This window comes from Ichthyophthirius multifiliis (genome assembly GCF_000220395.1).
Source record: "Ichthyophthirius multifiliis unplaced genomic scaffold scaff_1120509250966, whole genome shotgun sequence".
Lineage (NCBI taxonomy): Eukaryota > Ciliophora > Oligohymenophorea > Hymenostomatida > Ichthyophthirius > Ichthyophthirius multifiliis.
In genome coordinates this window covers 16,297-43,385 of record NW_004086331.1, presented here as the reverse complement: position 1 = coordinate 43,385, position 27,089 = coordinate 16,297, and the positions used below count along the sequence as shown (strand labels likewise).

At 19.8% G+C, this 27,089-nt stretch overlaps 5 protein-coding genes across 5 annotated transcripts, besides 30 other annotated features; 2 read left to right on the top strand and 3 right to left on the bottom strand. All coding sequences in view use genetic code 6, as the record gives it.

Moving 5' to 3' along the window:
- Positions 1-637: 637 nt before the first annotated feature.
- On the bottom strand, positions 638-4,432 carry IMG5_120940 (hypothetical protein; the record flags this gene model as incomplete). Its single annotated transcript, XM_004032468.1, has 4 exons — positions 638-648; positions 863-878; positions 989-4,125; positions 4,174-4,432. 4 exons carry the CDS (start codon positions 4,430-4,432, stop codon positions 638-640), a joined length of 3,423 nt encoding a protein of 1,140 aa, XP_004032516.1.
- Positions 717-771: a microsatellite.
- Positions 729-787: a microsatellite.
- Positions 884-938: a microsatellite.
- Positions 931-985: a microsatellite.
- Positions 4,433-5,292: 860 nt separating the features above from the next.
- Positions 5,293-5,324: a microsatellite.
- Positions 5,295-5,359: a microsatellite.
- Positions 5,299-5,372: a microsatellite.
- Positions 5,308-5,359: a microsatellite.
- Positions 5,351-5,385: a microsatellite.
- A 38-nt stretch (positions 5,386-5,423) lies between these two features.
- IMG5_120930 (PH domain protein) lies at positions 5,424-16,511 on the bottom strand (the record flags this gene model as incomplete). The annotated part of the gene is made up of 10 exons (XM_004032467.1): positions 5,424-5,548; positions 5,590-7,578; positions 7,638-8,868; positions 8,961-9,583; positions 9,655-10,173; positions 10,230-13,015; positions 13,075-14,065; positions 14,113-15,058; positions 15,104-15,549; positions 15,669-16,511. The coding sequence occupies 10 exons, from the start codon at positions 16,509-16,511 to the stop codon at positions 5,429-5,431; spliced, it is 10,494 nt and encodes a 3,497-aa protein (XP_004032515.1). The 3' UTR covers positions 5,424-5,428.
- Positions 8,161-8,206: a microsatellite.
- Positions 13,023-13,063: a microsatellite.
- Positions 13,032-13,062: a microsatellite.
- Positions 15,200-15,230: a microsatellite.
- Positions 15,555-15,617: a microsatellite.
- Positions 15,560-15,619: a microsatellite.
- Positions 15,566-15,601: a microsatellite.
- Positions 15,567-15,627: a microsatellite.
- Positions 15,570-15,622: a microsatellite.
- Positions 16,512-16,571: 60 nt separating the features above from the next.
- Positions 16,572-16,612: a microsatellite.
- Positions 16,572-16,638: a microsatellite.
- Positions 16,579-16,645: a microsatellite.
- Positions 16,581-16,617: a microsatellite.
- Positions 16,646-16,982: 337 nt separating the features above from the next.
- Positions 16,983-17,069: a microsatellite.
- Positions 16,983-17,099: a microsatellite.
- Positions 17,100-17,586: 487 nt separating this feature from the next.
- Positions 17,587-17,641: a microsatellite.
- Positions 17,623-17,662: a microsatellite.
- A 1,057-nt stretch (positions 17,663-18,719) lies between these two features.
- IMG5_120920 (hypothetical protein) lies at positions 18,720-19,117 on the bottom strand (the record flags this gene model as incomplete). The annotated part of the gene is made up of 2 exons (XM_004032466.1): positions 18,720-18,888; positions 18,948-19,117. The coding sequence occupies 2 exons, from the start codon at positions 19,115-19,117 to the stop codon at positions 18,720-18,722; spliced, it is 339 nt and encodes a 112-aa protein (XP_004032514.1).
- A 2,536-nt stretch (positions 19,118-21,653) lies between these two features.
- Positions 21,654-21,698: a microsatellite.
- Positions 21,699-21,811: 113 nt separating this feature from the next.
- IMG5_120910 (ubiquitin specific peptidase 40, putative) lies at positions 21,812-23,267 on the top strand (the record flags this gene model as incomplete). The annotated part of the gene is made up of 5 exons (XM_004032465.1): positions 21,812-22,057; positions 22,178-22,194; positions 22,271-22,607; positions 22,660-22,891; positions 22,945-23,267. 5 exons carry the CDS (start codon positions 21,812-21,814, stop codon positions 23,265-23,267), a joined length of 1,155 nt encoding a protein of 384 aa, XP_004032513.1.
- Positions 23,124-23,168: a microsatellite.
- Positions 23,185-23,219: a microsatellite.
- A 560-nt stretch (positions 23,268-23,827) lies between the features above and the next one.
- Positions 23,828-25,807, top strand: IMG5_120900 (ubiquitin carboxyl-terminal hydrolase family protein, putative; the record flags this gene model as incomplete). Its single annotated transcript, XM_004032464.1, has 6 exons — positions 23,828-24,353; positions 24,398-24,707; positions 24,756-24,921; positions 24,963-25,106; positions 25,186-25,305; positions 25,379-25,807. The coding sequence occupies 6 exons, from the start codon at positions 23,828-23,830 to the stop codon at positions 25,805-25,807; spliced, it is 1,695 nt and encodes a 564-aa protein (XP_004032512.1).
- Positions 24,718-24,753: a microsatellite.
- Positions 25,808-27,089: the final 1,282 nt, after the last annotated feature.

Genomic DNA, 27,089 nt, shown 5'->3' with positions numbered 1-27,089 from the left:
GAATTATAACAAATAGAACTATTAGATACGGTATTTACGATTACATTTTAAAGTTTATAGAAATATAATAGTATCCTAATTATTTATTTAGTATCAATAAATTTCTGTTAATAGATAATTTTTATTATATATATTGTATTAATATAATAATAATATTTTATGATATTTTAATATTTTTATTATTTACAAGAAAAAAAAAAAATATTAAAAAATATTACTTATATAAAAATATAATTATTAAATTATTAAAAATTTATAAAACATCTTTAAAAAATAATTATTTTTATTATAATATTTAAAACATTAAAATATAAATTATATATTATAAATTTATGTAAAATATTTTATAAAAAAAAAAAAACTTAAAAATATATATATATAAAAATTTTGTTAAAATAAATTTTTATATTTTAATTTAATAAAATTTCATAAATTTGTATTACTATTTATTTATTAACAGTTATTACCTAATTATTTCTGAAATTTTAGTTTTTAATATATTTATGTAGCAAATATAACAATTTTCTTTTCAAATATAAAACATGTTAAAGCATTTATTAAGGACAAAAACAACAATTAAAATCTCCAACTATAAGGCATTTAAGAAATAGGATTTTTATTTTTTTCTTATTTAACTTCAGTAAATATCTATATAAAAATAAAATTGTAAAATAAATAAAAATTATAAATTAAAATACAAATAAAAGATTATTAGCAAATTAATAATTAAATAATTAAATAGATAATGAAATAAATAAAATAATTATTAAAGATAATGTAAAAAATATATTAGTATAAAAAGGCTTTTTATAAGGACGAGCTATTGAAAAAACCAAACAAGAAATAATATATTAATAATTACTAAAAAAAAACAAGCTCTAATTAAAAAAATAAATAAATAAATAAATAAATAAATAAATAAATAAATAAATATAATATATATATATATATATATATATATATATATATATATATATATATATATTACTGTTCCTTCATAACACTTTTATTTCGATATTTCATCATTTAAATCACCTATATATATATGTGCTTCTTTTGCTGAAAGATACCATTTTTAGTTTCTGAGATATTAAAATACTCCTGCTTAAAAACTTATATTTATTAGTGATTAACTTATAACCGAAAAAAGTACTTAAAATGATATTAATCTTGACGAAGGAACCTATATTGATAGAATTTCTTCTGCGTCAGTTAGACCCATAAAGAAAGCAAGAGGTATAATTATAAACAAATCCCAATACAAAAATTAGAAATCAGAAGGTAAAGAATGTACAATATACAATATTGTAGTTGTAGTAAATTAAATAGTTGAATATAGAGCCATAAATTTAAAACAAGAAAAACTTGTAACTAGAGCTGCTCTTCCTTATAGTAGTAATTAAATTACACAAGATATATCTTAAATTTTAGAAGTAAATGGAGCTGCAATAGATGCCTCTGCATCTGATAATGAAATTCCTATATCTGCAGTTTTTAAAGCGCCACAATCATTAGCCCCATCTCCACACATTCCACATGTAGGTCCCCAACTAAGATTTTATAAATGTTGAATTAATTAAGCTTTTTAGTCTGGTTTCATTCTAGCAAAAACTTAAGTTTTTTATAACATAATATTGAATAAATTTAATTTATTCTAATTTAAACTTGAATCTTCAATCATTTTTTAAAAAACTCGTCCTGTTATAGCCAATGTGAAATCTTCTTAATTTTACCAAGGAAAAATTTCAGAGTATAAACTTTCTTCGTTATTTAAAATATTTTGATTATTTGTTATTTTTATAGAATTCTTCTTGCTCACACTTCTTGATAAATTAACCTTTTTTAAAGCGCTATTTTATCTTCTTATAACCGAACTATTAATTTCACTTACATAATCTTATTATTATTCCAATTATTCAAAATATTACTTTTCTTCCTTAATTTCCTCTATTTCTTCATTTTTTTCTTTATATTCACTTATTCCATTTAAAGGTTCTAAGTTTTCATCATCTAATATCTTATCGGAATTCTCAAAGTCTCTCCAAATAATTCTTTGTCTTTCAAATTCCTTTTTATCTTACATATCCCCAAAATAAACTCTCTAATCATTATATATAATATTACATTATCTTGCCACACTTATCGCAGTTAAAGAGTTATCTCCTGTAACCATAATAGTGCGAATATTTGCTGATTAAAGTTGATATATTATTTAAGAAGTTATTGGTTTTAGTTTGTTTTCCATTATAATTAATCCAACAAAAGTAAGCATTTATTCCATTTATTCTCTTTCCATTTTCAAAATTTACCTATAATCAGCTTTAAAGACTCTTATCCCAAAGGCCAAAACACGGAATCCTTTTCTTGCATAAAAGTCTAAAACTGTGTGAAAATTTTCAGGAATAGTACTAGGAATACATAACTCGAATATTTTTTCAGGAGAACCTTTTACATGTAACCTAAATATGTCTTTTTATTCCAAATTTTTAACTACAGTACTCATTCTTTGTAGTTTCGATGAAAATTCGAATCTATTACAAATTCCAATAGCTTTTTCAGGACGAGAAACAGGCTAAACAATTGCAGAAATTAATTCATCGTATTTGTTTTCTAAATTACTTTCTATTAATTCCCATTATGTACTTTCAAACATCTTTATCTCTAAAGGATCACCTATAATTTCTCCTTTTACTCTTGTTAAACTATGACAAGAAGCCATACATTCCAAAAACGTATTTTCCGTATCTCTTTGAATTTAAAAAAATGCATTTTCTTTACCAAAAATCTTTCCAAAATCAATTTATTTTTCTTAATAATTATATTTAATCTCTGTTTAAAGTTTGATAAACTTTATTTTATTCTACTTTTGATAAATTACGGGTCTAATTCCATACATATCAAGTCCTTCTTCTGTCAAAGTTCCAGTTTTATCAAAACACATAATTGTGACTTTTCCACAAATATTAACTTTTGGGGGAGAAATACAATAAATTTTTATTTTTTTAAGTCTTTAAAGGGCAAAGCTAATTCCAATCGATAAGCATGTTGGCAAAGCAGGAGGAACAGTAATAGTAATAAGATCAAAGCTATGAAGAATCATAAATTTTATATCAATATAGCCTTCCTTAATACCTTCTAATTGATATTTGAGTGACAGGAGAAACCCACAAACAGACAAAGCAGACAAAACAGCAATAAATTTAAGTGAATCAGCATAAAATTTAAACTAATTTTATTTAGGATAAAGTATAGAACGTACCAATTATCCTTTCATTGTCGAAAAGCTGGTTTAAGAAACTAAACCAAGAACAGGCATTTTTCCTTTTTAATAAAATCTAGTTTCAATACATTTTGTACCTGCAAATAAAGTGCATTATTTTCCTTCTTCATTAACATTATATATATTATTATTATGTGGGAGACATGACTTGATTATCGGAATAGATTCGCCTGTAAGCATAGATTCATTCATAACACATTATCCATTTAAAAGAATTGTATCACAAGGCATAATTTCTCCGTCTGAAATTTCAATAAGGTCTCCTGGAACTAAATGTAAAGAGCTTATTTTTTACTTTTTTAAATTTATTTTTTCAAATAATTAATATTATCCGTTTTCATTTTAAATTTAGTCCTAAGAGTATCGATATACATATGCTTTAGTTTCAAAAAATGACATTTTCTTTAATTTTTGGTAGTTAGTGTATGCATCATTTAAGCTTACAATTATAGATATTACAGATGTAAAGAAAATCACACCAGCAAAATAATAATAGTCTTCCAAGTACCACAAAGCTACACTAAATACTTAAAATAAATAAAAAGGTGACAATACTTCATCTATAAATATTTTTAATATTGATTTATCTGGTATTTATGTGTTATTTTCTCCATATATTTATTAAAATTATTTTAATTCTTATTCTGTTTTTATCCCTTTTGTATATTGCTTGTGGATATCATTATTTATCATTTAATTTAATGTAAACTCTATTGGAATAAATACATTTTGTATTTAATCATAAAAATATTTATATAGTCTAAATGTAAACACCATATAAGTTTTTTCATTTTCGTTTATCTTCATTTACTTTTAATATACTTTTTCAATACATTCAGTTTCATCTATTTATATTTTTTATTTTTATGTATAATATTAAAATAAATCTATACCTAAGGAAATTATCTTTAAAAATTAAGCATTTTTCGGTATGCAAGGAATCATTTATAAATATATTCTAAAACTTAAAGACCATCTCGTAAATAAATATACAATTCCAAAACTTAATATATATAAAATATAACTAAAAATTAATTTAGGTAAAGAAATTTCAAATGATTCTATGTCTTTGATTGCTCCTTCTTCTTGGACATCTCGAGGTAATTGAAAATTTACAGTGTTAAAATTTATACTCTTTTATTGAACTTTCATTTCAATTCTTTTTTTTATATAATTTTGTTTTGTATATTTTGATTAAGAAATAAAATAAAATATTATTATTTTATCTCTTTAAAATATATAATTAATACAACTACTCTCTTAATTGAGATCCAAAGTTTTATTTCATATATTAAAATATTATTTGAAAAAAATATTTTTTTCTTTTGTATAAATTTTATAAAATATAATAAAACAAATCTTATAAAAATTAAAAAAAAACTATTAAATTTTTATTTTATTATGTATAAAAAAAAAACATTTTTATAGAAACACGTAATATATAGCTTTTGAAATATATTCTATGGAAAGAAAATACTTTATATAAAAGTTTATATTATGAAATGAATATACTTAATTTATTTAAATTGAAATTATTATTTTTTAACTTACAAATATAGTTATATTATTTTAAAATAATAAATTTATGAGATACTAATTATAATTATTTAAATATTTAGATATCATTTTTCGGAAATTGAAAATTTTAAATTTAAAGAATATTTTATTTTGCTTCAAAATATATAAACTTATTAATTTTTTAATTTAAATTAATTTATTATTATTTCCAATAAAATTAAATTTAGAATTATAAATAATGTGAGCAAGTGTAATATTCTAAAATAAAAATAAAATAAATGAATTACTTTTTATCTTAAAATATAATAATTATTATTATTTTTAATGTTCATATTTTTTTAATTATATCTTTAATAAAATTAAAAGGAAAAAAAATTATATTTTATTTCCTATTTTTTTTTAAAAAATAAGGATATTAGCTGTTATAATTTACTAACTTTCTTAAAAATTTTAAATATTCTTTTTTTTGTAAGTAAAAAATATATTTTAATGAAAAAAAAAAAATTAAAAAAAAAATATAAAAAAATACTAATAAAAATAAAAAAAAAATATAAATAAAATTTTTTTAAAATAATAATTTTATTAAAGTGTATTTTTATAATTATAAAAAATAATATCTAAATACATTTTTCATTTTTCCTGTTCTTTGATTTTCTTTTCTTCATCTAATTAAGCTTTTAAATAAGATAGTTATTCATTTATATAATTTTTCTATTATTCTTCATTAATTTCAATATAAATTTGCTTTTTCTAAAAAATATATATATAAAAAAAAAAATTTAATATATTACATTAATCTTTTTAATATTTTTAGTAGTTGTAAAATGAATTCCCTTATCCTTTAAGGCATGATTCTATAAAATTTCAGTTTCAATATACCATTATTTCTTTTTCTTTGCATATTCAAATAACATAATAACATCATAAGTAATAACAAGAATAAATTTAATATCAGGTTTATTCTTATCAGGAATAATCAAAAACGACTATAAGAAATCTGCATTACCAAATTTGCCTTTAGAAACTAATTGCATCGCAACTTTAATTCCTGCATCTAAATCAATATATTCTTTATAGAATTATTCTTTGCCATAGAATATTCTAGGAGCCCTTAATCTAGATTCATTAGGTTTATCGTCACCATAAGTAATAGTATTTTTTATTCCTTCAGTAGCTGCCGAAGCGGCATCTAAAACTCCAGTAATAGGCTTAACTACGAGACCTGCGATTCCTTTCGCAGCCCCTTTAAAGAATCCTAATACTCCTTCTTTTTTCGCGCCTTGGAATGGTTATAAAAATACACCTGCAATACCTTAAGCAATGCCTGATACTATTGATGTTGCTCCCTGAATTGCTCCTTCTCCGATATGTTTAGGTTTTTTCGATCTTAATTTTTCCCTTTCTTATAAATATTCCTCATCCATACATAAAGCTGATATACCGTTAGATATGGAACCAGTAATCTTATTTACTGAATTAAAAGCTCCAGCCATTGTATTTTTTAACAAAGATCCAGCTCCTTAAGCTATTCCTAAACCTCCTTCTAAAGGTCCTTTAGCAAATCCTTCAGCCGGCTTTTCTACTAAGTCAATAACTCCTGTTGAGATATTTTTAAATAATCCAACTGGATTGCCAATAACATTCAAAGATCCAAAAACTTTAAATATTTAAGTTATTGCTTGATTTTTATAATGAGCCATGAGTTTGTTTGATATTCCTGGTATAGTTTCGAAACAGTTTATTAATTTTATTCCACTCAAACTTAAAGGAGCTTCATCAATATTAGCAAAAGCAACTCCTAAAGCCGTAAAAATGGACTTAAGTATAGATAATCCTGACATTTCATCATTTGTTTTTAGTTTAGCGCTAAAAGTTAGGCTTATTTCTATATTTGAGAGAATTAATTAATTTATAAAAGTTGGAGTTGAAGTTGGAGGAATTTCACATACTTACCATTTAAATTTCTATTATTTATATTATTCAATTTATTTTTCTTCGCTAGAATATTCTTCTAAACTATTAATTTATTATTCTTCATAATCATATTAAGCCTCCCCTACAGCGTTTAAGAAATCCAAAATTACATTAATAAATTATTCATCAATCCTAACAGCAAAAGGATCAATATCAACTGTCAAATTATTATATAAAACGATATTTTTAGCAAGAAGATTTTATTCAATTAACACATTTATGAAATTTTTATTTGAATCTTTTTTTAGATAACTACCGAATTTCATAGGAGTAAATATTACAGGATTATTAAGTGCATATTAACTATTAGAATCTATATTAATTAATTATATTCTTGCCTAAGTTATTTTCACATCTTCCCTTGTTATCATAATTACTTCAGTACCTTATAAAGTTATATATAAAACTTCTTTTGGTTTTTCGGAAAAGCGATGATTTTAAACTACTGAAACACCAAAGCTTTTCAAAGATACACTAATTTATTGAAGTCTTATAACTTCTGTATCTAATGTTTCTGAACTTACATTTTCATTTAAATCAGTTTGGATTGTTTGTTGAGTATTTTATTCTAAATCTATTGCTTGTTTATTTTCTTCTTGCTTTTTATTTTTATTTTTATTTTTTTTTTCCTTTTTTTCTCTTTTTTCTAATTCTTTTCTTTTCTATTCTTATTATTTTAGGATTTTAGCTCTCAATTATTTTTTTTCTTTTTAAGTAACTGCTTCGTCTAAAGAACTATCTTCAAATTTTATTATTTTTGTAAATCCATCAATATCAACTGACCATTTTAAATAAAGAGCATTTATCTTTTTATTTTTAAATATATTAATATATATATATTTTTTTTAAAAACAAAAGATATTACTTTGATTTTTTTTTTATCTTTTTCATCAATAGGTGCAATCATGATTTTATCTTAATAATAGATATGATCAGGAGTTAAATTGAGTTAATAGTTTTCAAATTTACCATCAAACGGAGAAATAAGGGTAAGAATTTTCCTTTCTTTATCAAATGGTTCGTTCCAAGATAAATTATAAAACTAATTATCATTTAGCTTATCTGAACTTGCATTATTTAAAATGACCCCATAATCAGTAAGTTCTATTTTAACTTTTTGTGAAAGATTTTAAATTAAATAAGGTCTTTCATTATCTTAAACTTTTTCAATAACAATAAAAATATTAGATTTATCATCTCTAACATCGATTCTTAAAAACAAAAGTTCCATTTTATCCTAAGCATTTCTACATAAAAAGTTCACAGTTCCCAATTCTTAAACATTTAGGTTTCCACTCCAATTCCAGTCTTTATTTTCATCAATAAGTCTTACATTTAAAAATTTACTCTTTTCATCATTATGCCAATAAAGAGGAATTCTTGAATTTTTTTCAATCCCTATTATTTTATTTTCAACTCCTTTTTATCTTATTTCTAATAAATTTCCAGTTTTATTTACAAAAATAAATCTTGGAGATATTGTTATTACTTTAGAGAAAATTTTTTCATCATAATCTAGATTTTTCAAAGATACATCTATACCCATAGTCTAGTAAATAGGTTCACTATCAATATTTTTTGTATATAAATCAATTTAAGTTTACCCTACACCTACTATATTAGCACTTTTTGATATTTTACTGAATTCTGTATCTGCTAATTATAAATAATTTCCTGTTTCTTCTCCCAATAACACTATGTTTCTGTTCAAATTTTCTTCTGGATATATTTTAGATTATCCTCCAACCATTCTAGCTTTATTTAAGTCAGTTTTCTCTGATTTGGAAGTATAAACATTCAACTAATAAGGCGATTCATTTATCATATATCCTTTACAATAAATATAAAATTATTTACAACCTTCAACTTATTATTCGTCCTTAGCTTATTTTTTGTGAATAGAAATTTCACTAGAATTTCCATTAATATCTTTAATTAGTATTTTATCAAGTATTTTATCTCCTGAAACCTTTGCTTCATTACTCCAAAAGAGACCTGGAATATTTATTTTAAGATAGGCTTATCTTCTTTATGAAATATTATAAACTTCAAAGTTTTTGCCGCAAGCTATTTGTTAAGTTGTAGCAGTTATTTTTCTATTATTTTAAAAAATAATAAAGTTTACAAGAGAAAATATAAAGATTTATTATTTATATATTTATTTTATATATAATTTTTTCATTTTTACCTTTAATTTATAAATTATATTAATAATGTTTTTGGAAGGCAATTTTTAATTCTATATGGTGGTTCTATAGAAAAAATAGTTTTTTTGTTGTTTTCTAAATCTTTATTTACTTTTAACATCAAAAAGAAATGTTCTTCTTAAAACACTACTTCTTCAGCTTTATTAATAAAATTTTATGCAAGTTTATCAAATACTAATTTATTTTATAAATTATTATTCTATTAGTTTATTTATGAAGCAAAAGATAAACTAAATGAACCAGAACATAAATCTACAGGTACTGGATATTTTTCACCTTTGCTTAAATCTACAGTCTTTATAAGTTCCTTTTATTAATTAAAAATATTAATTTTTATTTATTATTCACAATCACATCTTAGCACATAAGGAGAAGAAATAATAAGCACTTTTTTCAAAGAAATATTATCCAATTTAACTTCAGTTATAATATCAAATTATTTTTAATTATTTTATTTGCAAGGTCTTAACCTATTTCTTACTTTATCAAGGTCTATTTACTCTATAAAATCTATATTTTTATTCGGAGCATTTACTCTTATTTTTACTTATTCACTATTTTTTTTAAATACATGAGTTTCTCTTGAATCACTAAGTACTTATAACTAATTTTTAATTATAATAATAAAAAAAATTATTAATATTTAACGATGGCATATATAAATAAAAAAATAACCATTTATGATTCATCTAGTTCGACCTAAAAGTTATTTTCATTAGAGTTTTCTAAGCTCATTTTGTATATTTTTTATTCTTTATAATTTGGCTTTTTGATATTCATATTTTAACTAGATAAATCAGTTTCAATATCAATAGTATACCCTGTTTCATTTCTAATAGTATAGGGTGATATATGTTAAAAAAGCTCTTCATCTTATTAGCTTTATTTTCTAATCATATCAATTACGTTTCCTTATTATACATCTGTAAGTGCAGTTTCAAATTATTAATTTTTTGGGATAATGTTTGTCCTTACAGTTTTTGTGGTCTTAGTTAATACACTCAAAAATTATGTCGAAAAAGTTAAGTTAAATATTTCGTAATTTTAATTTAATTCAACAGTTATTAATTATCGAGGATTATTAAATTCACTCTATAAATAATCTATATTAAATCCAACTTTCTCAATTATAGGTTCCCATAAGCTCACTTTTGGATTATAATATTCAGCACTAAATTATATAATAGTAGACACCTTTGTTTTTATTATTAAATAAAATTTAATAAATTTTTAAATTAAAAATTAAATACCTTTATTTAGACATTATTTTAAGTAAAAAGAACAGCCATTTCAAAAATATTAAAATCAAGAACTGGTACAAATGCGTTATTAATATCATTAATAATAACAATTTAGAATCCTTCAAAATTTGCTTCAATAATCATTTCATTGATTTATGATTCATTTTTAGCTAACTTATCTATTTTATTTTCTTATTCTTAAATTTCCCTTTTTATTCTTTCTTCATCAGTTAAAAGTTGATCAGTGTCAACGTTTTATTACTATTTATTTACTTTTTCTTATTATTATATTTCATTTTATCCTTCAGTTTATTATTATTCTTCTTCTTTAATTTATTCCTATTTTTAATTTTATTATGTGGGATGCTTTTCTTGCATATCAGCAAGTAAAATATTAATAGTATTTTGAATAAGAGTAATATCTCTAAAGGATACTCTAAACGAAGTTTTTTACAAACTAGTGTTCATTTTAGTTTTATTAAAGAAAAGTTAAGATTACAAACTAGTCAACGATAAATAGTCATTTTTTTAAAATACCAAATCTAAAGGAAGCAAAATATTTCTTTTGTTTACCATTTTAAAATTTTTATTTTTTAATTCATTCTCATTACAGATAAATATTTCCAAATCAGAAAGTATAGCCTTTATCATACCCGTTTAATTAAGTAAATAAGCATTTTCTAAAGTACTTTTATTTGTTTGTATTTCTTATTTTATATATTACAATGACTAAGCTTGAGAAAACTCAACTTTTATATCGAACTCTCCTCTTATTGCTAATAAATTAGCCCCATCAGCACATGGTGTACTAATAATAACATTTTTAACCTTTACATCTATTAGCATTTTTCCTCCTATCGATTTTTAAAATTATTCAATTTCTTTATTTCTTATTTGTCTCATTTCTAATTATTCTTAAGTATCTTCTACTATATAAACGGGCGGAGGAGGTTAAACACTAGCATCCATAATAGCAAAGCTTGCTAGTTTAAGTAAAGGGCCTGTTTTAAGAATTAGTTTGAAATCTGCAACAAGGACATACATTACTTTATCTCCATTAGCAAGCATTTCCAATTCATAAACAATTTAAAATTTATCATTTTTCAAAGCATTTTCCACACTATCATATTCTTCAAAAGCAAATTTATCTGATTATTAAAGCATTACCTAATCACTAGGTTAATTAAGACTTTATAAGACTAAAAAGCTTAAATCATTAATTTATTCTTTATCATAATTTCTCTACACATTCAAATCTCCAAGTAATCCTTACTCAACATATTAGTCTTTAAAAAGATCGAAATAAAAGAATGAACCATTTAGAGTTTTTGCATATAACGACGTTAGCATTTTTTCTCCAATAATTTAATAAACCCTCATTTTATTTAATGATATTCTTGCAAAAGGAATATTTTTTTAATCTAAAGCGAAAATCGAAAAACTCTCAACATCCAATTAAAAGAAAATGCCTCCCTTTTCTTTATAATAATCTTAATTTTTTACATTTAATTACTAAAGTCTCTTCTCCTCTTCTTTTTGTTTCTTCTAAATAATTACTTAAGCTTCCTAGTTTCTTTCCCAATCATGTATCATAAACTTATCACAATTATCATCATAAGTAATATTATGGAATAGACATTTCATAACCAAATTATAATCAGAATTAGACATTCTAAATATAATTGGAGATACATAGTTATGCATAAACATAGTATTATCAATAGCAATATCATCTCCATATAAGTATTTTAACTCATTAGAGAAAAGAGCCATATTAATATTTACATTATAATTGAATTATTTTGTCATTTCATCAACTTTATTGCTTCTAATTATTCTAATTTACATTTATTCAATACAGATTTTATAATTCTCACTATAAGTTTATTTTACTTCCTATTTTAATTTGCAATCTAACAATCTATTAGAACTTTTTTCTCTTATATTTATTATTCTTATTAATCCCAAATCTATTTCTAAGTATTCTTCAGATTAAGGATTCGGTTTTAGACTAATGAGAGGATTTTATATAGTAACATGTAAATCCATTCCTTTAGGATTTAAAACCTATTTTATTATTTAATTTCTTCCTTATTTTTTTAATAATATAGTAGGATCTTTGGCTTAATTTTCTTTTTCTCTCATTTCTTGTTTTTATTACATATTAAGTTCTTCATCTGTATACAATTCCGGAGTACTTAAAGGCCCTAATAATTAAACAAGAGAATAATCTAAAAGCCTTAAAATAGGTCTTTATGAATAAGATATATGAATAGAACTTATATCAACTTTTATAAAAGTAGCATTATTATCTTCTTATATTTTGTTTGAACCTTCAGAAAGTTATCTAAATTAAACTTTTAATAAACTCTCGCTTCCTTATTTTTTTAATAATCCTACCAACTCTTAAGGTTTACTTTTATTCCAATCATCTTCCAAGTAAATAGTTTATGGATAATTTGTTAAATCATTTACTTGTAGGTTACCTAATGTTCCATCTAGCAATATTTCATCAGATTTTTTATTAAAAACCAATTAAGTTTATTTCAAAGAAATATCGGCCATACTAAGTTTAGTTCTTCTATTAATTAAAACAACTTTAATTTCAGAAATACATACTTTTGCCTATAATAAAATAGATTGATTTTCTTACAAAGCTTATGTTTCAACTACACTTGTATCTTTAGTTGATGCCAAAGTTTATGATTATTTGATAGAATCTCCTTCTCCACCATTCATACTTTAGGCATTTTCTAATTAATTAATCATTTATTGATTTATTTATTAATCTTGGTCTTTTTATTATATTTAAATTTATATTTATATTAATTTATATTTTATTTTTTAAAAAAACCTTTATCCTAAGTTTAAATAAAAAGCATAACTTTTGCTAAAGTATCAGGTTTAAAATTAATAATCAATTTATGAAATGAAACATCTAAATTAATTCCAATATTTTTGTAATCAGGATGATTTTTTTCTAAATTGATTAATTTAATCGTAATTAGTTGCATATCATCATCTCCTTCTTACTTACTAGTAATAAAATCTTTGATTCTGCCATCTTTATACTCATAAATGTAATCATGTAAAAACATACCTCCTAATCCCAATTAAACACTCATAAATTACATCTGCTAAATGTATTAAATAGATAATTTATTAGTTTAGAAGACCAAAAAAGGTTGATCTTGAAATTTTTTTTCATCATACATTTATAAAGAAACTTTTCCTAATTCAAAATGAGCTTCAACTTAAATTTTATTATAATCAACTTTTTCTTCCTCTGTTCCTTTATTATTTTCTTTTTCTTTACTTTTCAAAGCTTAGCTTTCTGCATCTTCTAAATCACTAAATTCATCTTCAATATTCATTTATTTTATAGTCCTTACTTATTCAAGAGCTTCTATCCATTATTAGGTATTTTTATCTTTATCGCAAGCCATATATAAATCAGTATATCTATTTGATATATGAAAAGCATTTTTGAATCCTACAAAATTCTCATCTTGTCTTGTTATTGTTGAATCTTTTACCCAAGCATAGTCTTCAGGAACAGTTGCTTTTGGATTATCAAAGAAATAAATATATCCTCCAGATAATACTGCAGTAAATTTTTCCCAATTCTTTAACTTTGAACTTCTTTTAAAAACTATACCAGTTTTTATAGAATTTTTTAAAAGTTATTATTTTGTAGCAACTACTTTTTCTATTTTTTGTTCATTTTTATTTTTATCTTAATCATCTACTACAAAGCATTAACCAATATTCAAAATCCTTTTATATATTTAAGGATTTAATTTCAGCATTATTTAATCAATTCCTCCCTTTACAAGAATGTTCGGCTTTATTTAATAAAAATAAATAAACAATTCATAATAATAAAAAATACATCTTTCACTTTTTTTTAAGCTGGATATTTAACTATAGTTACTTACAAAGTAATTTTAAAATCTTCAATAGTATTTTATCTAGCAAGCAAACCTTAAGGTGTAGGGGGCATATTTCCATCTTTTTCAAACTATTCAACACATTAATTATAAAATTAGATTTAGGGGAAATAAGATAGTTTTATTTATGTCAAACTAATATCATATTTATCATAAATCTTCTCAACATCAGTCATATTTTCTCTTAAAACTTCAGGATTAGTTCTAACTTCCAAATCACCCAAATTAACTATCCAACATTCATTCATTAATGATCCATCGGTTTTGAAAGGAATAACTAAAATTGGAGATTCCAACTTCACATTAAGTGCTAGAGTTGAAGTTCCTTTCATACTTTCTTCTAAAGATTTTTATTTTTCAATAATTTATTCATTTATCTTATTATTTAGAGCTTCCTTTAGATCCTAATCTGAAACTTTAACATCGAAAAACTACTGTATTCTAAATACAAACCTACTATTATAGTCAAAACGAACTGACCTCATATAAACAGTTATTTCTTAATCAATATGAGGCCTAGAAATTGGTTTTTATTCTAACTTAAATTCTATTAAAGGCTTATTAGAATTTTTTATTTTTGGACTTAAAATGCTTATTTTTTTCTCTTGATTTAAATTTATATGATAATCAATCATATTTAATTCTATGTTATCTAAATTTACATCCAATTCCATATTATTCTCTCTTAATTTTAGTGATCCGCCTATTGAATTTAATGAAAATTCTAAACTTTATATTTCATCTCCAATTTTATTGCTCAAAATAATACCTGCACCTTATAAATTGAAATTTATTATTAAATATACATATTCTTTAGGTCTAATAATATCAGGAGCATCAATTACATCAGTTCCGAAATTATCATTTACAAATTATTGAATTTCAGTTCTATTTTTTTTATTATTTTCTTTAAATTTTTTTTTAATTTTTTACTTATCTTATTCTGATAGCATATTTTCAGCTTCTTCTTATGAAGATCCAGTTCCAAACCACCTTCCGAAAAAGCCTTTTTTTTCTTCCGATTTTCTCTTTTCCATTTCTTTTTTTTTCATTTCTTTTTATGCTTCAAGTACAACTTTTTTTGCTTAATTAAAGAGATTTTCAATATCTAAAACAATTATTGAATTTTCGTATTCAGATTTTTCACTTATGGATAAGCAAGTAAGCGACTTATCTTTTTCGTTAGTTAATCTTTTCATTAAATACTTCGCAAATATTTCCTCCTATTTTGCTATTTCTTCTTTACTGATTTACTATTCATTTTTCCTTTCTTTCTAACGTTAGGTTGAATATTTAGAGAAAAATTCCGTAAGCATAATAATTTACTAAAGTTGTTTTTGAGAAAGTTGTAAGTTTATCTTTTCAACATTAAGAGAAACCTATTAAAATATAAACAAAAAATAAATAAATAAAAAATATAAAAAAATAAAATTAATAAAAATATAAATATAAAAATAAGATATGATAATTTTAATTAATATTATAAATAAAAAATCACATCAATTTCAGGTTTATTAAAATCTCCTTTATTATTCATATTCAGTTTAATTTAAGAACTTAGCTTAATTAAGAACTCAACCGGTTCTTGAGTTTTTTCTTGACCTTCTCGCAAAATCATTCCTGCCATTTTTTCAACTTTTATTTTATCATCTTAATACGAAATCATTTAGCTTTCTTTAGCATTCCAATAAATTCCAGCATTGGAAATCATGAGTAATTTTCTCATGGATTCATTTTTATTTTCCGATAAAGTTCTATCAACAAATACTTTTTCTCCATTTTTATTAGTAGTAAATATATCTATCTTATCAAGACTGAACCCCCAAGAGTATTTATTAGTAATAGTGTCTTCGTATCTTACATGAATATTTTTTACACATATTTGAATGTTATCAATTATTTTCATTGTTAATTTTTAGACATATCCAGCATTGGCTTCTTCAACTTTAGCTTTTGCTACTTGCTTTGCAGCAAGTTTTTTTACACATTCAGCTATAAATGTTTCTATTTGACTTATTTTTGTTTACAACCCTTTATAGTCTTTGAATGTCCAATCACTTTAATTCTTAGGGTTTAATAACAAATAAAGCCCATCTAAATATACTTCAACTGGCTTAGAACCTATGTTTTTAAAAGGTACTTTTAAAATTAGCTTACCAATCTTAGAAAATCTCAAGTTTAAAGGAAGTTCTAACATTTCTATAACTTAAGGATTTAAAGATACATTATCAATTTCTACATCTCCAGAGAATATACCAATTTTTAGTTTATCAGAATCTAAACCTTATATATATTCTCCAGCAATTGAACTTAGTACTTTATGTATTATTGTTTCAAACATTTTTATCTTGTTTTACTTAATTTTACTTTTATAATAATTTTTATTAATATAAAATTAGAGTATATATTTATATATATATATATATAAAATATATATATATAAATAATTAAATTAAATATTATATATAGTAAATTTATCTTATATTTTTTATTTATTTGTATTTTAATGAATTTCTTTTATAAAATAAAACGATTTATAAATATTTAAAATAATATATTTTATTTTCTAGTTATGTTGTACTTGTATTAAAAAAATAATTTAATGAAAATTAGATTTAAAATAAATAATAAGCCAAAATAAGAACATTTACGATAAAAAATTTTGCATTTAACAATAAATTTTATTAATTTTATTAATTAAATTAAATATATCTTGAAATTTACACAAATAATATTATATATATATATAGATGAATTATATAATATTATGTAAAGAATAAATTATTTATTGTATTATATTCTAAAAAAAAAAATATTTTAATAATATATATATAATTATATATATTATAAACATAATTTAATTATATATATATATATTAAAAATATATTTATTATATTAATTAAAAAGATTTTATATATAATATTTTAATTTATTTCTAATTAAAATAATAAATAATATATTTTAGGTTAATTTTCCATTTTATTATATATATATTTTTTTAATTATATTATTTTAGTGAATACTTTTTTTTTAATTACTTCCTTTTACTTTTTACTAATTTTTAAGATTATTAATTATAATTAAGTGTTAAATTATATCTTAATTTGTAATAATTTAATTATTCTACAGTATTTTTTAAATTATAATTTATCTTATTATTAAGATAACATGTATCTAAAAAATTTAAAATCAAACTGACAAATTATAAAATAATGAATATAAAGATAAGTAATAATTTAAATCAAAAACTCAATTTTTTAATTATCTTATTTTTTAAAATATTTCAAAATTAAAAATATTTATATATATTACTTTTTTTTATTTTTTATTATTCATGTAATTTTTATTTAAAAACACAATCTATTAAAAGGCAAAATAAAAATTAATTATAGTCTTATGTTTTAATTGGATTTTTAATATATAATTATATAAAAATAAATATAGTGTTAAAATAAAAATAATATATATAAAATAATTATTAAAAAAAATATCTATTTTATTGATAAAAATATATTTATTTTTAAATATTATTATTTTAATTAAAATTATAATATTTTTGAAAACCCATAAATTTTTATTTTAACAAATTATATAAATAGTAAAATTAATTTGCAAAAGGAAAAAAATTTCACTTACCTGGCTGGAGTGAGCTATCGATCACGAAGGATGGCTACTTAGGGTGGAGCAGGTCATTGCACAAAAGATGTCTGTAATACCTTATTGTTCCCCGTTCGGGGAACCGAAACAGCACAATTTCTGTCAGTGGAGACGTGCACTTAGTGCTGTCTCCGTCCCAACCACACCCCTTAATTAATTAAACAAAAATATCTTTTTTTTTTTTTAATATTTATGTTTATTAAAATTGTATAAATAAAATAATAATAAAATGTTTTGTAAAAAATATTAATATAAAATTACAATCAAAAAATATATTCTATTTTTTAAAAGTAATTTTTATTTTAAACAAAACTTTTTTTATTTACTTATTTGGATTATTAATTTTTAATAAGTATTAAAAATTATAATTTAACCTCCTATATTTTAATTTTAATGAATTATATTATATTTTTATGTAATTAAAAAAAATAATCATTATTTAATAATAATATAAGACAAATATTATTTAATTATATCTTTTATAATAAATAATATAATTATATAATATAAATAAAAGAAAAAATATATAAATAAAGTTATAATAATCTTAAAATTTAATATATTATATAAAAATAAAAACGATTTTAACATAAAATCATAAATTTAATTTTTATTGCATATTATCAGAAAGATTATGTTTTTATTTATTTAATAAACTTTTAAATTTTAATAATGTCTATTGTAATTTTTCATTTTCATTCAATATTTTCAAAATCTGATTAAAAATGGTTACATATTTATTAAGGATAGAAACTTATTTTTTCTTAATTTCTTCACAATGTTCTAATATATCAACTAATTATTCTAAATAAGGCCATAAATCATCTATTTTATCTTTAAAAAGTACTTAAATTTATTTATTATTTAAAGCATAGTTCAGTAAATTTAAAATCATATTTCTATATCTATCTTTAGCTCCTCCGTTTTAATGACTTTTAGAATATTTAAGTAATGTAGGCAATAAATAGAATCCTATTTTTTCAGCGTTTTCACGAATTATTTCTTTATAAAAATCTTCACTATAAGCATAACAGCCTTTTAAAGCAGATTTTTAAATAGACTTTATTTTCATATATATATATATATATATATAATAAATTAAAATAATATATTTATTACTATTTATAATGATTATATTATAGTATTATAAGAAGAAGAAATACTTAATTAAGTTCTAATTTTTATTAGATTTTTAGCAGCGAATGTTAAATTACTTATAATATTTTTGGATTGCTCTTTTTGTAGTAACTTTATTGTTTCAGCAAAACATTCATCCACATTTCCTGCATATTCAGGCATTATTTTCAGATTTCTCTCAAAAAATTTTCTTATTATCAAACATATTTTATCAACTAAATTACTTTTTTCTATGTTCTTTCTATCTTGACGTATTGTTTCAAAAAATTATTGAATACAAAGTAAAAATATTTCTGGATTATTTGTTTTCTTTATAAATATTTCTAATAAATCAAGTACCCTAAATTTAAATTCTAAAACTTTTCTTTTCTTATCTTTCTGTTTGTTTTTTTTTTTTTTTTTAATTTTTAATGTGTATTTGTAAGTATATTTAATTTACTTAGCTTTTTTTAGTATTTTCTTATCTTAATTTTATTAAATCTTAATAATTTTCGTTTTAAGACATTTTATTTTTTTATTTTTAACCTCTATTTTTATGTATTAATTATTTTAATAAATTAGCAAAAATTAAAAAATATAAATACTAAATTTAGTTGTATAAATATAATATATGTTCAAATTATTTTTTAAAAAACTTATTTTTTTAAAAAAAATTAGTAAAAACATATATTTTTATCATATAAAACAATGAAATATTTAATTAAAATTCATTTGTTTTTTTAATAAATTAAAATAAAAATAAGAAAAATAATTTTATATAATAAATACATAATTTATTTATAATATTTTTATTCTTTTATTTATTTTTAGATAATTTAAACTATTCAATATTTTAACATCAAAACTAAATTTAAATATTTTATTGCTATTTCATAAGAAAATAAAAGTTGTAATTGATTTGACTAGTTTTCTAAATTTGTTTCTATTTTTCTCATGGCGATACTAATTACAAATTATTATCTTCATACAAATAATTATATTATTTTAACTATTATTTTAATCATAATAATGCTATTATTTAGAACTTTATAAATAAATTAAAAAATATGAGATGTTATATACATTTAATTATTTTCCTATTTTTGTTTGTAATTGATATTCTATTTATTGATTTATCCAAGTTTATTTTCTTATGTCATGAATATATATTTTAATATTAAAATAAAAAAAAAATTTAAACATTAAAAGAATAGTTTTAAAACTAATTAAAAAAATATGTTTAAATATAATATATACCATCTAATAAAATGTTTTAATTATATATTTATTTTATTATGTTTTAGTTTATGTATTCTTTAAAATTAATATTTTTTTAAAACTATTATGTAGTTTCATTTTTAAAATTTTTATTTTGATTGATTTAATCTTTATTCATATTTATTAAACATTACGATCACTAATGTGAATATTTATTAAATTTAATTAAAAAATTATGAATTGATTAGTAAAAAAGAAATTAATAATAAAGATTACTTTACTTTATTTTATTATTTTTTTTTTTTAGTTTATTTATATAATCCAAATTGGTATTATTAAAATAACAAAATTTAATAATAAGAAAGGAAATTATAAAATATTTATTTTAATATATATTATTTTTATAGAATAAAAATTTATTAAATTTACAACAATTTATTAAAATGCGATTAAAAAAATATATTATTTAAATAGATATAAAACCTTAAATTAATAACTACATTTAAAAAAAAAAATATTGAGGTGTTTTTATAAATATAAAGACCATCGCATATAAAATAAAATTTATTTTATATTAAATTCCGGAATTAGATTTAATAATTTTTTTTAAATATTAAGTTTTTTTATAATTTCTACTATATTTCTTTACGGTATTCTTTTTTTAATTCGAATAAACGATAACTATATAATCATGGTATTTTATAGCTTTTAATAAATATATTTTTTAATTAAACTAAAAATAAAATATTAAATTAGAAAAATTTCAAATGGAATAAAATTATATTATTAAAATTAATAATTATATGCCATTATCACATTGTTATATTAATAGGTATTTTAGTTTTTTAATTTGACATTTTTTTTTTTGAAATAACGTTTTTAATTAATAAATAAACGAAAAATATCAAAGACTAAGAATTTTTATTCTAGACTTACTTGTATTAAATTCGAAAATATTTTTCTTATTATTTCTATTATAATTTATCAAAATTAATAAATAAAATATTTTAAGTTTATCGAAATTTTTTGATTCAAAGATAAATTAAACAAAGCAAACTAAAATTTTGTAAGTATTACAATATAATGTACATTAAATAAAATATATTTTTGCTTAAATTACTATAATAACAAAAGCTAGCTATTTAAATTTTTCTTAAAATCGATTTTTTTGAGAAACAAATAGGTTTAATAATCAAAAAAATTTCGAATACATTTAATGAAAAAAACAGCTTTTTAAAATTTATATATAAATTTCGCATATATATGTAATTTATAAATATATATTATTTTTTTTAAACAAAAAAATCATTCATTTATTAATATTTATTTAAGTTTGAAATAAAATTATTTGTCAAATATTATTAAAATAATAAAACTATCATTTTAATTATACAGAAATTTTACTTTAAAGAATATAAATTAAATATTTAAATTTATATACCAACAATACAATATAAGATCAATATAATATATAATAACATAATCTTATAGAAATGATATTATAAGAATAATACAAAATATATTATTAAAATAATATATTTATATATTTTTATTTATTTATTAAAAAATAAAAGATTATTAATATATATAAAACTACGAAAAATCCAAAAAAAAAAAATATAATTAAACAAAAAATACTTTAAAGAAAGATGTTGGAAGGAATGTTTGATGAACCAGATGATATTTTAAATGGAAATGCAACTTGTGTTTAAAATTAATATTAAAGGAGAGGAAAAAATTACGCTTAATACTTAGATTTACCTCCATAACCTAAAGAAGAATATGGTTTTGTAGGTTTAAAAAATCAAGGTGCAACATGTTATTTAAATAGTCTAATTTAAGCTCTTTTTATGTCACCAGAATTACGGGATATAATATTTTAGCTACCATTAGACGTTAATAAAATAGAAATATATATAAAATTGAGTTTTATATTTAAAAAAAATAAATAGAAAGAAAGTAATATGAAATTTGTAGAATAGGAAAGCAAATATAAAATATTATACTCTTTTTAGGAATTATTTGGTCAATTGTAAGGATTAAATTCTAGGAGCATAAGGTTATTTATATTGATTTTTATATAAAAATGTGAAAATAAATATTTATAGCACAGAAACTCTTACTAAAAGTTTTGGATGGGAATCAAAAGAATGCTTTTAACAATAAGATATTTAAGAAGCAAATAGAGTAATATTTGATGTTTTAGAAAGAGCTTTATATGGAACATAAATGAGCGAATAAATAACAAAGTTTTATAAAGGAACACTTGTAAATCATATAACTTGTATGAATTGCCAAATTGCAAAAGAAAGGGAAGAACCATTTTTTGATATTATATTATAAGTAAAAGATATAAAATCACTTGAAGAAAGTTTAATGGCTTTTATAACTCCCGAAATATTAGAAGGTGACAATAAATATTTTTGTGAAAATTGTTAACAAAAAGTATTTAATCCTTATTTTTTTTAAAAAAAAAAATAATTAAAAAAAAAAAAAGCACGATGCTTTAAAAGGATAAAAAATAAGAAAGCTCCCTGAAATATTAAGTTTAAGTTTAAATAGATTTGAATTCGATTTTGAAAAATTTTAAAGAGTTAAAATTGATTCAGAATTTAAATTCGGGCTTGAATTAAATGCAACTCCTTATTTAGAAGATACTGATGTTCAAGATGAAGATTATATGTATGAATTATTTACAGTATTAATTCATAGAGGAAGTGCACATGGAGGTTTATTTTAATTAATAAATATATATATTATTTTATAATATATTCATATATAGGACATTATCTTACTTACATAAGAGATTATTTATGTGAAGGAAATTGGAATAAAAAGATGGAAAAATATCATGAACAAAAGTAAAAGAGAATTAAATAAATGAAAGAAGTACAAGTAGAACAGTCTAAATTATAGGAACAATAATAATAAGAATAAAATGAATTAAAATAAAAAGTAGAAAAATAATAAATATAGTTAGAATAATAAATTTAATAGAAATAATAATAAAATAGAAATTAAAAGCAAAAATAAAAAATGAGCAAAAATAAAAAATTAAGAAAATTCTAAAAATAATAAAAATCAGAAAAATAAACTTTAAGATGAATATGAATTTGATGATAATGACTTTCCTATTAACTTTTAAATAAAAAACTAGCAGAAAATTGGTATGATTTTAATGATTCAATCGTATAATCTATACCAGTTTAAAGACTTCAGAAATAATTTGGAGGTTCTGGAAACGAAAGTGCATATATTTTAATTTATAGGAAAAAAGTTTAAATTCAAATTTACCATAACCTAAAATCCCATCATATATTCAATAAAAAATTGATGAAGAAAATTAAAAAATGAACAAGAAAGATAAATATATTAAGAAGCCTTAAATAATTTAGAATTAAATATATATTCAAAAGAAAAATACGATGTTTTATTTTTATTTTTTAAAGTGTTTTAAATTTATTTAAAATAAAAATAGGTTATAAACAATAAAATAAATTTAGATTATGATTAAAATTAATAACTAATAATAAAAGTCAGAATAAATGATAAAATTTAGTAAATATTTTAATAAATAGAATAATTTAATATAGAAGATTATGTTTTAGTCGAATTATTTGAATGTAATAACAAATTAATTTAAATTTTAAATGTATTTGATAAAAATGAATAAGTATTTAATTATTTAATTAAATATATTTATTTTTTCAAATAAGGACTTAATAATAAAAGATTAAGAAATTTATCATTTATCGAATTGGATTTATTTTGAGAAAAAAAAAGATAATTTACTATATCAATTTTGTATTTAAAATAAGGGTCGATTGCCTATAAGATTAAATATTTTTTATAAAGGAAAATTAAATTAAATAATGGTATATAATGATAGTCTTTTAAAAGAATTAAAGTAGAAGTTAAGTGATGAATTTAGCATAGAATCAAATAAAATATATTTAACTACTCATAATATAAAATAAGATTTAAATGATTTTAGCATTGATGATTAATAATTATAATTTTTAAAAATAATAGATGAATATGAAATAATTTTATAAGAACTAGATTAATAATATTAAGACAATTCCAAATAAAAAGTAGCTAAATAACAAGAAAAATAAGAATAATAAATTATTTAAGGATTAGTTTCTATTTTAGTTTAAAATTCTGACGAAAATGGAATAAATAGATTATGTATTTATAAATTTTTTATTAAATTTTATTATATAAATAAATAGTTATTGATTATAAATCAATGAATTTATAATAATTATTTGATTATCTAAAAGAATAATTTAAAGCGTAAGACTAGCAAAGAAGATTAAGGAAATTAGAAAATAATCAACTTTATTATTAAAATGAATATTGCTTATCACTTGAAGAATTGGGTTATGCAGAAGGAGGTGTTAGACTTTAATTTGAAAGAGGTGAAATACCAGTATCTGGGAATATTCCTATAAAAATAATAAATTAGTCAAGTTATTCTCAATAAAATAAGTTTAATACTATTGAAGTTATTTTATCAGTTGATAAAACAATTGAAGATATGTAAAAAAGCTAATTTTATTTTATTTTTATAATTTTTTTTTTTTTAAGTAAAATATTTGCATGTTAATAACTAAATTTAGAACCTAATAACCATAAACTTTATAAAACAGATTGGTTAGAAGATCCTATATAATTATTAAATAATGAAAAATAAATTATTAGAAATAGTATGTTTAAATAATAAGAAGTTTTAGTTTTAAGAGATATTTTATCAGTATTTAATTATTTTTTATTATATTTATAATTTATAAAAAGCCTATCAGCAAAGAATTTAAAAAATTTAGTATTTTCTTATGTTAATCTTAAGATATATATGACCTCAAAAGTGTCGGTGATATCAAACTAAAAGAAGATGAATCAATTAAATAACTTAAAGAAATGATTATGAGTATTCCTGATGTATAAGATAAGATACAATAAAGAAAAATCAATATTGTTAAAATTAAAAAAAATTAACTTTTTTTTTATTATTATATAGAATTATAAATATTTAAGGATTATGGATATTAAGAAAGACAGTACGTTAGGTTAAATACATAAGGAAAATGATAAATAAGTAAAAAAATGTATTTTCTCAACAAATAATATTGCTGTTTAGGTAATAATTAATATAAAATTATATATATTAAGATTGTTTAGAATTATATTAAATATATAAAAAAAATTCAAAGATTTTAGATAACGAAGACACATTAAAAACAAATGATATATTATTACATTTAAAGAAAAGAAATTGTATGAAACGAGAATATGAAAATACAAATATTGAGATAATTTTGTCTTTTTAAAAATAATAAGTTTTAACAGTTGAATTCTTAAAATAAATTATTGCAGAAAAAATAAAATTAGGTGAAAATTAATTTGATATTGCAAAATATTTTAATTACGAATTTCAATGGTAAGAAATTAAATAAGAAATTTAGGAAAGTTAAGATAATAGTAATAATAACAAAAGCAAGTCATTAAAACAAATAAATTTAAAAAAACCACCATACTTAATTAAAGATTAAGGTTTTTACATTTAAAGTTTTATTTTTAATATAATTAAAATAAGATATAATTTCTTACAGAATAAAATCAGAAAATCCTGGTAATAATGATGATTTTTAAACAGAATAAGATATTAAGGTAAATAAAATTAAATTTTTAATGCAATAAAATATTAATTTTAGATGAAAATTTGGTACGAAGAACAAAAGAAAATTAAAAATTTAACTAATCAATATTCTGGAAAAGGAGGTGATAGCGTAGGTGTTATTATAAAAGTAGATTTTTGAGTTATAAAAAATATAAATAGCAAGTATTTAATAAAACACAAAAATTTATAAGACTTATTGCTTATAAAATATTAATTTTAAAAAAAACTAAAATTAATTTTTTTATCATTTAATTCAATATAAAATTGATTAAGATTTTACATATATTTTTCGAGTTTTTATTTTTTTTTATTTATAAAATGCTATTTTTTCTAAATAATTAATTTTTTAATCTTCAATATCTAATTTTAATTTAGATGGATAATACTAACATTATTTAATTTTATTAAATATATTATTTTTAAACATAAATATCATTTAAAATAATATGATTTTTAACAATTATTGATTCCTCTCCTTATACACTTACTTTTGCATAAAACACTTAATTTTGTATTGCAATTATTCAAAATATAGCTTTCTTAATTTTCTTTACTTTTAATTATGCTTAGACTCATTATTGATTAGTTTTAACAATATAAAAAATTATTAGAAGATTAATTAACCAAAAATATATATTCCTTTAAAGTTATATTTTTAAAAACTAATAAATCTAAAAATATACTCTATCGATAAAATATTAAATATAAATTTTATATTTATCTTCTTCAATATTTTTTTTTGAGTATAAACTAGTAGTTTCAAAAATAACCAATACAAATTTATTATAGCTTCTTCCCTGCTTATTTTTCTAAATTTTCTAAAAAAATATAATTTTACTTATATACTGATTAGTTATAGAGTAGTATTCAGATATTTTAGTAACTGATAAAGGCTTATTTCACTTTCTTATTAATAAAATATATATCTCATTTATAGATTTATCAGTTTTTTTTTAATTAATTAATTGACTTTAATGCAATAATATTTTATCTTAAATAATTTCAATTATTGATGCTTTTTCTCTAACATTTTATGTTATTCATTCTTCTATTGATTATTTAAATATTAAATTTTTGAAAAATATCTCATAAATTATTAAACTATTATTAATTATATATTTTATGAAGATTTTTATAATATTTCCCATGAACTCTCATTTTTTTTTTCTTAAGTAATAAAGCATTATACAAAAAATTATTAGGCGCTAATCATCTATCCATTATTTAATTTTTTAGATAATTTG